The 13,232-nt window shown below is 39.0% G+C and overlaps 1 protein-coding gene across 2 annotated transcripts in view; it reads right to left on the reverse strand.

Moving 5' to 3' along the window:
* Positions 1 to 4,136: 4,136 nt before the first annotated feature.
* LOC309402900 (LIM zinc-binding domain-containing Nebulette) overlaps positions 4,137 to 13,232 on the reverse strand; it is a gene marked incomplete at its 3' end in the record, with an annotated part of 280,892 nt that continues 271,796 nt past the window's right edge. For both annotated transcript variants that reach the window (XM_081996866.1, XM_081996865.1), the window contains 2 exons: positions 11,099 to 11,214; positions 4,137 to 4,313 (listed from right to left, as the gene is read on the reverse strand). In XM_081996866.1, coding sequence (XP_081852992.1) covers positions 4,137 to 4,313; positions 11,099 to 11,214 — 293 coding nt within the window. The remainder of the gene's footprint in view (positions 4,314 to 11,098; positions 11,215 to 13,232) is intronic.

Genomic DNA, 13,232 nt, shown 5'->3' on the forward strand with positions numbered 1-13,232 from the left:
AAATGTCAACAACAACTGGATTACAACTTAAGTACAATATGCAGATTCTATTTATCAGACACAAGAAGCATATGAAATTCCTTTGAATATACTGTTGTAGTGCAGGCAGTTTAGGAAATATAGCTTTCAGGTTTTCTTTCAAAAGGAGAGATGGAGTTCCTATAGTCTAAAGCTGGAGAAAATCACTAAAGCATTGCAAAATGTTTTATTCTTCTACAGCTCACCAGTACTTTGCATTTGCCAGCACATCAGTTTGGAGATCTTCTTTCAACAGCATCTTTTGTCTGTTTCAGTATATCATTTAAACATTTACTAACTAAAGCATATTCTGGATTTTAAATGGAGTATTAATCAATGTAATTAAAATCTAACATTTTATACCCTGTACCACTTTCTGCCAGACTTCTATATTTGTCATGCTTTTTCATTGTACAAGATGACATGCAGTCACTGTACAATGAAAACTAGAATTATTACCTTTCCCAAGTGTTGGAGACCTCCATATCCCCGAGGAACACTCGGTAGGGACACATTTGTCAAAAATATAATCCATGGGAGGTGATTGTCTGTCAAATCCCAGTCTGCTGAAGTGGTTTATGGTATGTCAAATGTAATCAAGAAAACCCTGTTTCATCAAGATTAAATGCTAATGTTCCATAATGAAAAATTACAACTGCGGTATATGTAAGTAGCTTTGTTTAGGAAATGAAGATCAGCCAGGCAAGAAAGAGTAATGAAAAGCAAGGCACCCATTTGTTCTTGTATATATGTATGAATATGCTCTATGTTGTCTTCTACACTTATACTCGTGTTAGCAAGAATTTCAGCACATTGTATCTTCTTTATTTCTAAAATGCTTAAAATGGGAATGTGTGAACTTCCAACCTGAACTTTGGAACATCTTGGGAAATTTGGCTCCTTCAAAGCCTTTCCTTTCCCCAGAAAAATGTTGTCTACAGGAAGAAAGTACAGTGAGGAGAACATGCTGTGTTAAAGAAGAATATATACTTTAAAGGTGACAAGACAGCATATAACATCCTTTCACCCCTATACCCCACTGCATGTAACAGGCTCCAACATATGCCTTGTAAAACCTGTGCTGGCACAATTTAGTTGCTGACTTACTTTCCCAGATTTTAGATCTCAAAAAACACTTTTATAATTGCACTCTGATCATTTTGGGCCTTTGATAGCATTGCTTAAAACAAAGCTACATAATGACACTAAAATTTGTTTTATATCCAAAAGCAGGAACCAGTCCATATGAACACAAATTACTAAGCATGTACAACATAAAAACCTGACTGCATGAATAAGTAACTTAGAACAGATCTTAATAATTCTGCTGACATACCATTCTCAAGAGAAATACAATTCACATACTGTTTTGTTTTCTTGACCTTTTTTTATTTTGCAAATTGCTTTAGCTGCTTTGCCAGGCTAATGAATATTCAAAATTCATAAAGGAAATTTTATTTCCATTGTTTAGCATAACATAGTCCTCTAATGTCATCAAACACTCATTTTCTGATTTACTTTTCACTATACATACAGTGTTCAACACTGCAAGCCGTCTCTTCACTTAGGAAGAATGTTAGTGTATTTACAGGTGGAGACTTTCTTTTTTATAAGTCACTAAAAGTTGCAACTTGGTGCAATATATCCATCCTCTATATTTCTTTTTATTCATATCTGGTAAACAAACTGACAATTTGTTTTTATTTTTGCCAGCATTAGACAGCTAATAGAGAAGCACAGCAGCAAGCGATAGACAATTCTGCCTCAGGCATCATCAGAAAAATTTGCCAGCCATCATAAGATGGGATTCCTCTCCTTGCTGCTGATGGCTGGTGATGAAAACCAACACCGCAGCAGACTGCTTGTTTCAGAGCTTCTAGCTCAGCTTACCACATCAGTCTTTTGAAAAAGCCATTTGACTTGCAAAGCTTGCTAATTTAACGTTGAACTCACCAGTAAGGGTCTGTTGCAGCAGCAGCTCTATGGGCAAAACTTTCAAGAGTTTTAAATGGCAACAGTATCACATCCCTGGTTTTAAACCAAGTGTTTTGAAGTTAGATGTTCCTGGTCAGCTTTAGTCTTGAAATTAGGCAGCTGACAAGAAAGCAGAGGCAATTACAGAGTCATGGATATGTTTTAATTTTATTTTTTCTAATGCAGTCATTCCACCCTGTTTGGCAGCTCGGATCAGACCTGTGTTAGCAACACCTAAAAAAATTGCATAAGCTTTCCAATTCCTAATCGTATGCAAATATAGAACTAGCAGATATTTGCACTGACAAATTTCAGTTGACATAACAAATCCCTACTGCCTTCCTTCTTTAAATAGTTATTGCAGGCTTGCTTACTTTGTGAAATGAGAAATACAAAATTGTCTATAAACTCTATATTTAAATCTACTTTAAAAATTTCAGAAATGGAAGAAAGCCAGTGTAGGCTCAACATTCTGACAGCTACTCCAAAATTAACTTCTCTAGCACATGGCTGAACACCACATATGATACTATCAGCAAAAACATTTTCTTCCTTACACATGTATGCATCCAAATGAGTAAGTTCTCACGTGAAATCCTTAACTCTTTTGTCCTTCCTCCCAGAGTTTCTCCTTGATGCTCCTGGCACCCAGTCAAAGCAAAAGCAACTTCCCTGTGACCCAACCCTGATGACACAGTCCCTCTTTCGGGCCCATTATGTCACCAGCTATTTGATCCTCTCCTCAGCCTCACAGACTGAGTCCTGGATCCCTCAGTTCTGATCATAAGTTAATGGACACCAAATAGCGTATGTGAAGGTTTGTCAGCAAAATATTTTTACTGTTTTCTACGGATGGCTAAACTGAAGCATGACAGCATAGAGTATGTTGGACTTCTGTTTGGTTAGTTTTCCCTTCAGTGTCAGTTATGAGAAAGATTAAATCAGTAAAAGGGGACATAATGTTTCTCCATCATTAATCCTTTGGCAAGCGTACAACCCACTGTTGGATCACCAAGATTTTTGGAGAAGACTGAAGCAACAGACCATTGAGCTGAAACGCAGTACAACAACCAGAGCTCTCCCTCCACTCCTCACTGGAGGTGCAAGCACTTCTGCAGCAGGCGTGGGTACGTTAGCTCATCAGCAAAGCAGCCATTAAGCGAGTTACCTGTGGCAAGAAGGAGGGACGTGACTGTAGGCTTTGTGTGACTGCACAGCACTGGGGCCCCACACAGGATATTTATTTACAGCAGTACAGGTGACAGTAAAGGAACTAACATGAAGTACTGGTTGTACATTGCCCTAATGGAAGTTTCTATTTAAATACTAAGTATTATTAGAAGGAAACAGAAGACTTGACAAGTTTTATACTCTAGATAGTCTTTGCAAGGAATTTTCTGTGGAAAAGATACCGAAGAACCATGAATCCAGGCATGGATCTAACTGATGGACTAGGATGCAAGCAAAGCTGATAGAAGAGGTCACTGTTGGAAATAAGAAAAAATGGGTAATCCAGGAATAGATGTGGGTAAGCAAAGGTCAGGAAATTTTTGCTGTCAAAATAGACTTGTTTACTGTAAGGCTGCTGGGCAGTAGGGTGGTTTATTTGTTGGGGTTTTTTTACTAGCATATTACTTGTCATTATTTCAAATGATTGAATTCTTTACGCAACATTTTTATTTTTATTAGGATGCTAACTGCTCAAACTTTAAACATCTCCTTAATAATTTGAAGATGTTTTCAAACTCAGTGTGTTAACCTCCTGTAACTTCAGAGTGCCGTAAGAAGCGAATCGATTTTATGGTTGTTATTATAAAGAGAAATAATGTCTTTGAGGTGTAGGGAAAAGGTATTTCCCCTTCACAGCTAATTGAAATATTTATAGGATTGGCAGCACGAGGCTTTCATAGATGTTTTTCATTTTGAGGAAGCACTATTATAAGCAATGGTGTTTCCAAAGCTCTGAGCTTCTTGTTGATTATCTTCACTTTAAAGGACTCTAAATTGAATTCTGAGTGAGAATGCAGACTGTTATAGCATTGATAAAGTAATGAACATGTATTCTTAAAAGATTCTTCTAACTTTTTCTAAAAGGTTAGATTTTGAGTAAATCATAATAAAGCTTAAAGAACTAGAGACAAAAATTAGTTAACAAACTCAATATAATTTGCTGGAAGCATTCCTGTTTTCCCAGTTCTCTGAACAGTACCATACATCCAGCCATCATCAATTGGTTGCACATTGATGATATAATCACCATCCCTGAAGGAAACTTCATCTTCATCTTGAGCACTGTAGTCATACATAGCTCTGTATGTTCTCTGTTGAAGGAAAGAAAAGAAAAGCTGTAAAGTCTCAAGCCTAGACAGAGATAGATTCCTTCTCTTCTTCGCACAAAGAAAATGAAAAGAGCAGGAAAAAGAACAGAGGGAGCAAGGCAGAGAGAGAAATCACAAGTTACCTGTTGAAAAGAAACAGTACACCCTCCATCCTGCCAAATAGACAGTGAATACAGCCCCTTTTTCTGAGTACCAAAATCATTATTTTTGTGAACCTACATTGTCCAAAGTCCTCATACAAACAAATTTCAAGCCATTCACTGCCTCTTGAAATATTCCGACTGTTATTTCATATATTCACTAGTAACAGTTCATTACATCCAGCCATGGCTAGCTGTGCTTCTGCTCCCTATTTGCATGATTCTCAAATAGCTTCTCCTGTGTCTTCACCACAGAAGAGAAACACAGTCTTCATCCAAGTCATTAGCTTTGCCATCTCACTGAATGTCCTTCATTTCATTAGGATTTTACCCCAGATTAAGAATTAGGAATATATTGTTATCTAATGGAAAAAAAAAAGAAGACAAGATTTCAAAACGTCTGCAAAAATAGTTTTTATGAAGCTCATTTTTGCATATTCAGATAAAAGATTGATCTAAACAAAACATGAAGACCTATCATTAGCTAAGCCAAATTTCTCCACACCTCTGTCCACTGTAAGCCAAGATTTCCATTTTCTTTTTAAATAGAGTATTTCTTTCCACTCATAACCAACAAAATGCCATCTTTTACTGGAATTCAAAGTGGATTTTCAAACTCAGAGGGAACAGTTTCCCCTTGTATCTTAACAGCAAAACAAAACTAGCTCATTTTAAAATTCCCAGCAGTACTTTCTTTTCCTTAGTCTATCTCTCGACAGAAGTCAAGAGCAGTTCAAGCATTTCCCTAGAAGCAATTTTTTATATGTCACCACATATAGCTGAATTTTTATGGTACAATGATTTAAAGAGAAAAAAGGTAAGAACAGTCAATGTTTGAGTTAATGCCCAGTACTATTGTCTGAACCTTTTAAGAGACAGCAAACTTTGTTCTGCTTCACAGCTGAGGAAAACAAGTCTGGATTAGTTTTAGTCCATCTCATATACAGTTTTTTGAGGGTTTTTAATGAAATTAATTTCAGAAAAGATGGAGATTCCTCCACACACAGTGCGTAGGCCACTTCTCACATGTTGGAAATGTGGGATCACCTATCCAAACACTATAGGGCAACTCATTGTTACCATTCCCTTGCTAGAAATAAGTTTTTGTCTTGATACTGCCTTTATCATTGGTAGTGCAGATTAAACACTACAGAGAAATCAACTCCTGGTTAAACACTGGAGACCACTACCTTTTCTGACAAGCCTTCTCTGAACCGTATTTGAGTCTTGCTCTGTGTAATTGCTCTTTGCAAAGCCTTGTAATGTTGCTGCCCTACAGGCTGTGACCAAGAGTGATTTTCAACCAGAGGTATGTGGTTTCTTGGTGGTTCCTTATTGTCTTCCAAGTGTTCATGGAAGGTGATGAAAAAAGCACCATTTTTTATGCAGTACATCGAAATAACTAATTAGGAGGGTTCTATCATCATCAAAAATTCCTTAAAGATTCACAAACCAGAAAACTATTAGTCAGAAGACCCTAAGGAATGGCCTCTGCCTTTCAGAATCTCATTTTTTCCAACTGTTTCAACAAATCTCTCTACTGAACCTTAAAACTAACTCAAAAAAATCAGCGAAAAACATGCTATTGCAACAAGCTCAGCAGCAGTTAGTCCTTTAACCAATTTATTTAAAAAAAAAAAAAAGTCCATTTAAGAAAAATGGTAGTAAGTCCGTATCTGGCATAAGGCAGAGAACAGATTTTCCTCTGAACCATGCTTGTATGTCTCCCTTAAATAGGCAAAGACTGGGGGAAGAGATTAAATGTTTTATTAAACTAACATAATTGGAAAAAAACAGAGAAGTTTTTGCTTCTTGCAGAAGGATGCTCACTCATCCTTAGAACAATCATGGTATAGGACATACTACTGTTGCCTCCTCTAGGGCAGCTTGGCTACATCACTGTGGTGGCACAGTTGTGAAAACAAGCTGGTAATTTCAAATTTTTAAAAAATTTATTAGAGCCCTAAATACTACCTAAATAAGGCCTAAACTTATGGCCTTAACACCCAATTAGGTGCTAAATGGCTGTCAGGAGAAATCTCCATAATAATCCTGTTAGCATTTAATGCCTAATTATCACTTCAGAGCGTAGTCTGGACTACATAATTGAGAATTACAATGCTTAAAGGATTTAAAGCAGGGATTTTAAAAATGCATTCTAGTGAATTATTCCTGTCAGTAGTGAGTTTAGCAGGTACTGAGAGCACAAGTGGGTGTAAGAAAAGGGTGGGGTTTTGTAAAACAGTCAAATACTCACTCTCTCTCACCTCCTCAAAGGTCTGAATTGCAGCTACTGCTTAGACAGAACAGTAAGTCTTGGGCATATGGAGTACTGAAACCCATCTCTCATATTCCCCGTTCCACAGCCAGATGTGAGCTGACAGATATATATTTCCACCTCATCCACAAGTTTATACTTATTCTATGGGTTGGTCCTTGCAAGGAAAAGTAGCTGTTGCAGCATCCTTCACATAGAACAGCTACCAAGGAGAACCAATTTGCAACCTAGGGTTTTTTTTCCTACAACTTTTAGTTATCTAAAGACATAAGAACACCCTCTGCTATCTTCCACAGAGGCAAATAGCCTTCAGGTGTCTGTTATAAAACATTCTGTACTCTGAGTAATAATTTAATTCAACCCATTATGCAGAACTGCTCATAGAAAGTGAGAAAAAGGTAAGAATTGGAAAACAACACAATTTAAGTAGGAAAAAGTATCTACCCAGAGACTGTATTAGGATCATGCTCAAAATTAAATAAACAATAATTTGAAAATTTAGAAATCAGAAATTTTATTTCTCACTATAGGAAATTAGTGGACATGATCATAAAAAGAACTTATGTTTTTTGGGGACCTTGATCTGATAACAGTGCAACAAACTGCCTGAAAGGAATAGGTTTTACTACAGCAGCTAACTCTCCAATCACCCCCACCCAGATATAAACCATGAGATCTTAATTACTCTCACCCTAAGGGACGTCCTGGCCGAACTCGGGCACTTAAGGGTGACTTTGTCACCTTCATTGATTTTAGTTAAGTCACAAAAACTGCTTGTGCTTTGAGATCAGTATTCAGGCTGGGATTTCTTTCCTCCTGTCTATTCCCCTTCTTACTTTCTTCTCTTACTTCTTCCTTCCCTCTGCCTGGCTTAGCCAGACAAGGCTGCATCTCTGTCAGTATAGCTCCAAGCCCAGAACTGGACAGGCAACTTAACCCAATGAACCTGGCATTGCGTAAGTTTGTCAGATCTCCTAGGGCATGTTCATCCTGCATTTGAAAAGCGCTGCAAGGCTGCCTTCCACCTTCAGTCAGTGCAAATCACTACACTTAAGTACATGCCCCATCGCAGGTTTCCCCCAGCACGCACTGGGAGCCCCTTGTGCCATCCCAACAGCCGAGTGTAAAGATCCATTCAAATTCTAACATTTGCTGTTCCCTTTTTCCCCATGATAAACAGCTATTATCACTTAAAAGAATGTCAAATGACAACAGTTTCACACAAGGGACAAGAAATCCTGCTAAAAGGAGACACTCAGTCAATCCTTTTTTTTTTAAATGCTTTAATTTCACTTCCTTCCTTTTCTTATTACCTTTCCATTCCCAGTTCTGGAAGGAGAGGCAAATGATGATTCTCAGGATGACTGAAATGATATTGTTTCAACAGGCAGCTGACCAGGTAAGTCACTGGGAGACAGAGATATCAGGGAAATACTAGCCATCTACCTGCCCAGAAAACTGCCAAGGCTAAGTGCATTTTGAGATTTGCAGGCATCTCTGTTCTCTATCTATCTGCTGGATTTGAAGGCTGCTTTGCTCCCCACCGACTAGCAAATCTGCTGGCAAAGCCCAGGCTTCCAGGTCTCCCGTTTTTCGGATTCTGGACCTTTTGGGAGTTACTTCTGGGAGCAGCCAGCTCCCCAAGTGCTTTGCAATATCCTTGGAAATTAATCACTAATTCCAGTATCAGTAATTTCACAGCTGTCATGCAGTGTCCAGAGAGTTTCCCAGGTTATTGGCTTCCCAACCAGTTAGCCCCCTCAGTCCCCAAGCAGCTGAGAAACTGGAAAGCCTGAAAGCACCCAAACCTCCCAGAATGCCATGAGCTGCCCAGCAGAAAAGGACCTGGGGGTGCTGGCTGACAGCCGGCTGAATATGAGCCGGCAGTGTGCCCAGGTGGCCAAGGCGGCCAACAGCGTCCTGGCCTGTATCAGAAATAGTGTGGCCAGCAGGAGTAAGGAAGTGATCGTGCCCCTGTACTCGGCACTGGTGAGGCCGCATCTTGAATCCTGTGTTCAGTTTTGGGCCCCTCACTACAAGAAGGACGTTGAGGTGCTGGAGTGTGTCCAGAGAAGGGCAACGAAGCTGGTGAGGGGTCTGGAGAACAAGTCTTATGAGGAGCGACTGAGGGAATGCCAGACTGAACTGGGTTGTTCAGTCTGGAGGAGGCTGAGGGGAGACCTTATCGCTCTCTACAACTACCTGAAAGGGGGTTGTGGCGAGGTGGGTCTTGGTCTCTTGTCCCAAGTAACCAGCAATAGAACGAGAGGAAATGGCCTCAAGTTGCGCCAGGGAAGGTTTAGATTGGATATTAGGAAAAATTTCTTCACCGAGAGAGTGGTCAGGCATTGGAACAGGCTGCCCAGAGAGGTGGTGGAGTCACCATCACTGGAGGTGTTCAAAAAATGTGTAGACATGGCACTTTGGGACATGGTTTAATGGGCATGGTGGTGTTGGGTTGATGGCTGGACTTGATGATCTTAGAGGTCTTTTCCAACCTTAATGATTCTATGATTCTATCTTCACAATATATAATGCCATGGAGTTTCAGTCTTATGAAAAATGTTGTCTTCTTACGCTTTCTTAAGAAAAGAAGAAGTCTTCTTCCTTTCTTAAGAAAAATACAAGTTTCAGCTAATCTTGAACACAGCTTTTTTCAGCTCAGCAAGCTCTAAAAAAGCTTCTTCATCTCTCAAAAGGTGACAGAGGTAGTAAATATAAATACATTCAAAAGAGTAAGTACTTTCAAGGTAAAAGGTGACTGGATCCAAACTATGAAATCTCTAGGAAGTGATGTGATAAAAAAATATAACCACTAAAACTGAACTTACACAGGAAGAGTTCAAAAAGAAAAAATAAGCTCAATTTCCTAAAAACCCTAGATGAATACCCATTCAGCTCTCCTTCCATAACCATTTAGTTCTAAAATGAAATATTCACTCCAGCTTTACATTCCCATCCACCACAATGAAGAACTTCATGGCTGTGGCCATGGTTTCATGACAAAGCTTCTTCTCAGTAGCCCAGCTGTATAACTCAATTTGTATGACACATGAGTGGCTGCATGCTCTGTTGAACTAGAAAGGGCACACCAATATGGAGACCGAGCTAGCTTTATACAAGCAGAGATGAAAAATACAGATAGGCACAAAGCCTGCTAGTGGAAAATCAGCAAGTCAAAAAATTTTAAACAAATTTAAACCAACAGAGTGATCTTAAGAGATCAGTGGTTTTCATCCAGCACTAGGAGCCTTAATTCATCACAGAGCATCGAAGTTCAGCCTGTAAAATACTGTCCAAGCATTTACTATTTCTTTTAGCAGGTGGAAGATTCAGTCATTCCTCTGCCTTCTGGAAATCATAAATTATTTTTTTAGTGCATTCTGACATAAAGGTTCTTGCCACAGCCCTCAGTCACTTAAACTTTTTTTATACATGAGAACTATTACTTACATTTAGGACTAGGACAGTCAAAAAGTCCAACTATACTATTCAAGAGGACAAATTCACTCATATTTAAGAGATTTAACAACAGCTGATGTTGTTTACCAAACCTTACCAAAGTTCAACAAGCCCTCATGCAGGGTCCTGCACCTGGGTCGGGGCAACCCCCAGCATCAATACAGGCTGGGGGATGAAGGAATTGAGAGCAGCTAATCATGAAGAGCTGGCCACGAGGCAGCAATGTGCACTCGCAGCCCAGAAGGCCAACCACATCCTGGGCTGCATCAAAAGAAGCGTGGCCAGCAGGCTGAGAGAGGTGATTCTGCCCCTCTACTCCACCCTGGTGAGACCCCACCTGAAGTCCTGCGTCCAGCTCTGGAGCCCTCAGCACAGGAAAGACATGGCCCTGTTGGAGTGGATCCAGAGGAGGCCACAGAAATGATTCAAGGGATGGAACACCTCTGCTATGAGGACAGACTGAGAGAGTTGGGGTTGTTCAGCATGGAGAAGAGAAGGCTCCAAGGAGACCTTATTGCAGCCTTCCAGTACTTAAAGGGCACCCATAAAAAAGATGGGGACAAACTTTTTAGCAGGGCCTGTTGCGATAGGACACGGGGTAATGGTTTTAAACTTAAAGAAGTTAGATTTAGACTAGATATAAAGAAGACATTTTTGACAGTAAGGGTGGTGAAACACTGGCGCAGGTTGCCCAGAGAGGTGGTAGATGCCCCATCCCTGGAAACATTCCAGGTCAGGCTGGATAGGGCTCTGAGCAACCTGATCTAGTTGAAGATGTCCTTGCTCATTGCAGGGGGGTTGGACTAGATGACCTTTAATGGTCCCTTCCAGCCCAAACTATTCTATGATTCTATGAAATGAAATCATTCTTTAAATCCAATACTCACCAGACCTGCTGAATGAGGCTGTGAATGCATGGACCTCATGGATGACATACTGGTCTGGTGCATGTATCCATATCCTTGAGACTGGCTTTGCTGATATGCCCCAGGGAGAACAGGGGCTGTGTGTCAAAGAAATAGAGACATGTTAATATAAGTTTTAAAAAAAGTCATGATCTAGCATTTTGTAGAAACTGTAGATTATTTGCCTTCTAAATAACAATTCCTCATTACAAAACAGTTCGGAATGATTTCCATGTACAACTTAAGGCCTTCCATAGGTTGAATCACACATAAATGAAGCCAAAGAAATAGCAATATATCCACAAACACTACTAAGGTTAGTTGGAAGGAAAAGCTTATTGTAGAAGCCTGACCAAAAAATGGCATACAAAATCTTGAGACACCACTAACTCAATTTTGATACTGCCATAGATGACGCACTATCATGTTCCATAAACTGCCATTTTATAAGGAAAGATTGATGAAAAAAGCTATATACTAATACAGTTTTGAAATGCTTCAGTAGAAATTCTCCACAATTCATTCCTAACTCATTGCAAACTAACTCTTATTTCTTGGGCTATGAACAAAGAAGGACTGTGATTCACAAGAAGAGACAGACATGTAAAATGTGAGGCCACAGTTAAGTTTCTTAGTTTATTCAGGTTCCATCAACATTCTTAACCAAACACAGAGAGACCAATGGTTACTGAAATCTTTCCAAGTCCACCTCTTTCAGTATCTTCCTCTTACCAGACCATTGTTCCATCTCTTTCACACATATTTTATTCACATTACTTTAACAATTACATTATTTTAACAATTCGGTAGGCTAATCACTAATATGCTGACTTTTATTGTACCAAGAGCTGTTGAATGAGTTAATACAATCAAGAAGGACTCTCTACCTCTATTGCTTACTAGGAAAGCATTTGTAAACCTTCCATAGCTGTTCAAACATCCTACTTTGGCAACAGACTGAATCAGAATGTGTTAAAAATGTGTTAGATCAAAAATCCGTGAAAAACAGGTGACTATCCACTATTTTCCCAGCAAGCCCAAGATGCAGTTTTAAAGCAAAATTAAGAGACTGAAGTGCTTTTCAAAGTCTAATGATTAAAACTTTAGTCACCGCGTATCTGTGCATGTTTTGCAAGACTCTCATGCACCCTGAGAATAAAGATTTCTGGCTTGTATGGAGGTTATTAGTCCATCTCCCACCGTTATTTACCAGAATTTTACTAGTTCACTGGAAACTCATTTAGCTACACTGAAAATACATTTCTGTTGATCCTTCTTCCAGTGGTCCATTTAGCTGGTATTCTGTCTAAATCCTCTGGCAAAAGCCAAGTTTTGCCTATAGGAGATGGAGCCCATGCAGCCCATGAGTCAAAAATCTTCAAACAGTAATAATACTCTGTCCTTCTCTGCTTCTTGAGTGATCAGGATAATAAATGCATGTGAAAAAGGATTATTGAGAAAATGCTTGCTGAACTATTTCAGAAAGAAAGGTCAACCTGGTGCTTTCATCCAGATGTTCTACCTATCCTGCTTCCCCAAATAACACTATCATCGATTTCAACAAAGTTTTTTCTTAAAACATCCATTTAGTTCTAGTTAGCATATTTAAATGCACTAAGCATGTAATTACAATTTGGGATGTTATTTCTTGCTCTACTATACTTGTAAAGATAAGTAATGCTGTACATTTAACAAGGGTTTCTCTGATCTAGAAAACATGTTTCTAACTATTGTAATGAATAGATTGCTTTATTAAGTGATTGAAATTAAAGCAATACACAGTCAGATGCAACACTGGAACATGATGAATAATGGATGTTTTAGAAGTGCCAAGTTCATTCTAATGACATATGAGTACAAAGACATTTTAAAGCAGTTTAATCATCAGAGAATTGCTGCTCGTTAGCATGTTCACAGGATTATCATGCAGTAAGTGAATAGTCCTAAGTAGTTCATCAAATAATTTATATTTTAGTGTTGTTACAAGCTATTCCTACATGACCAGATGTAGCCCTTCATGAGAAAATAGAGAAAAAACATAATGTAATCAAAGGTTCTGTGACCAAGCCGGAATGAATATATTTTGCCTAATTCACCACCAGCATAAATGTAGGTC

The sequence above is a fragment of the Phaethon aethereus genome, assembly GCF_964289735.1.
Source record: "Phaethon aethereus genome assembly, chromosome: 2".
Classification (NCBI taxonomy): Eukaryota; Metazoa; Chordata; class Aves; order Phaethontiformes; family Phaethontidae; genus Phaethon; species Phaethon aethereus.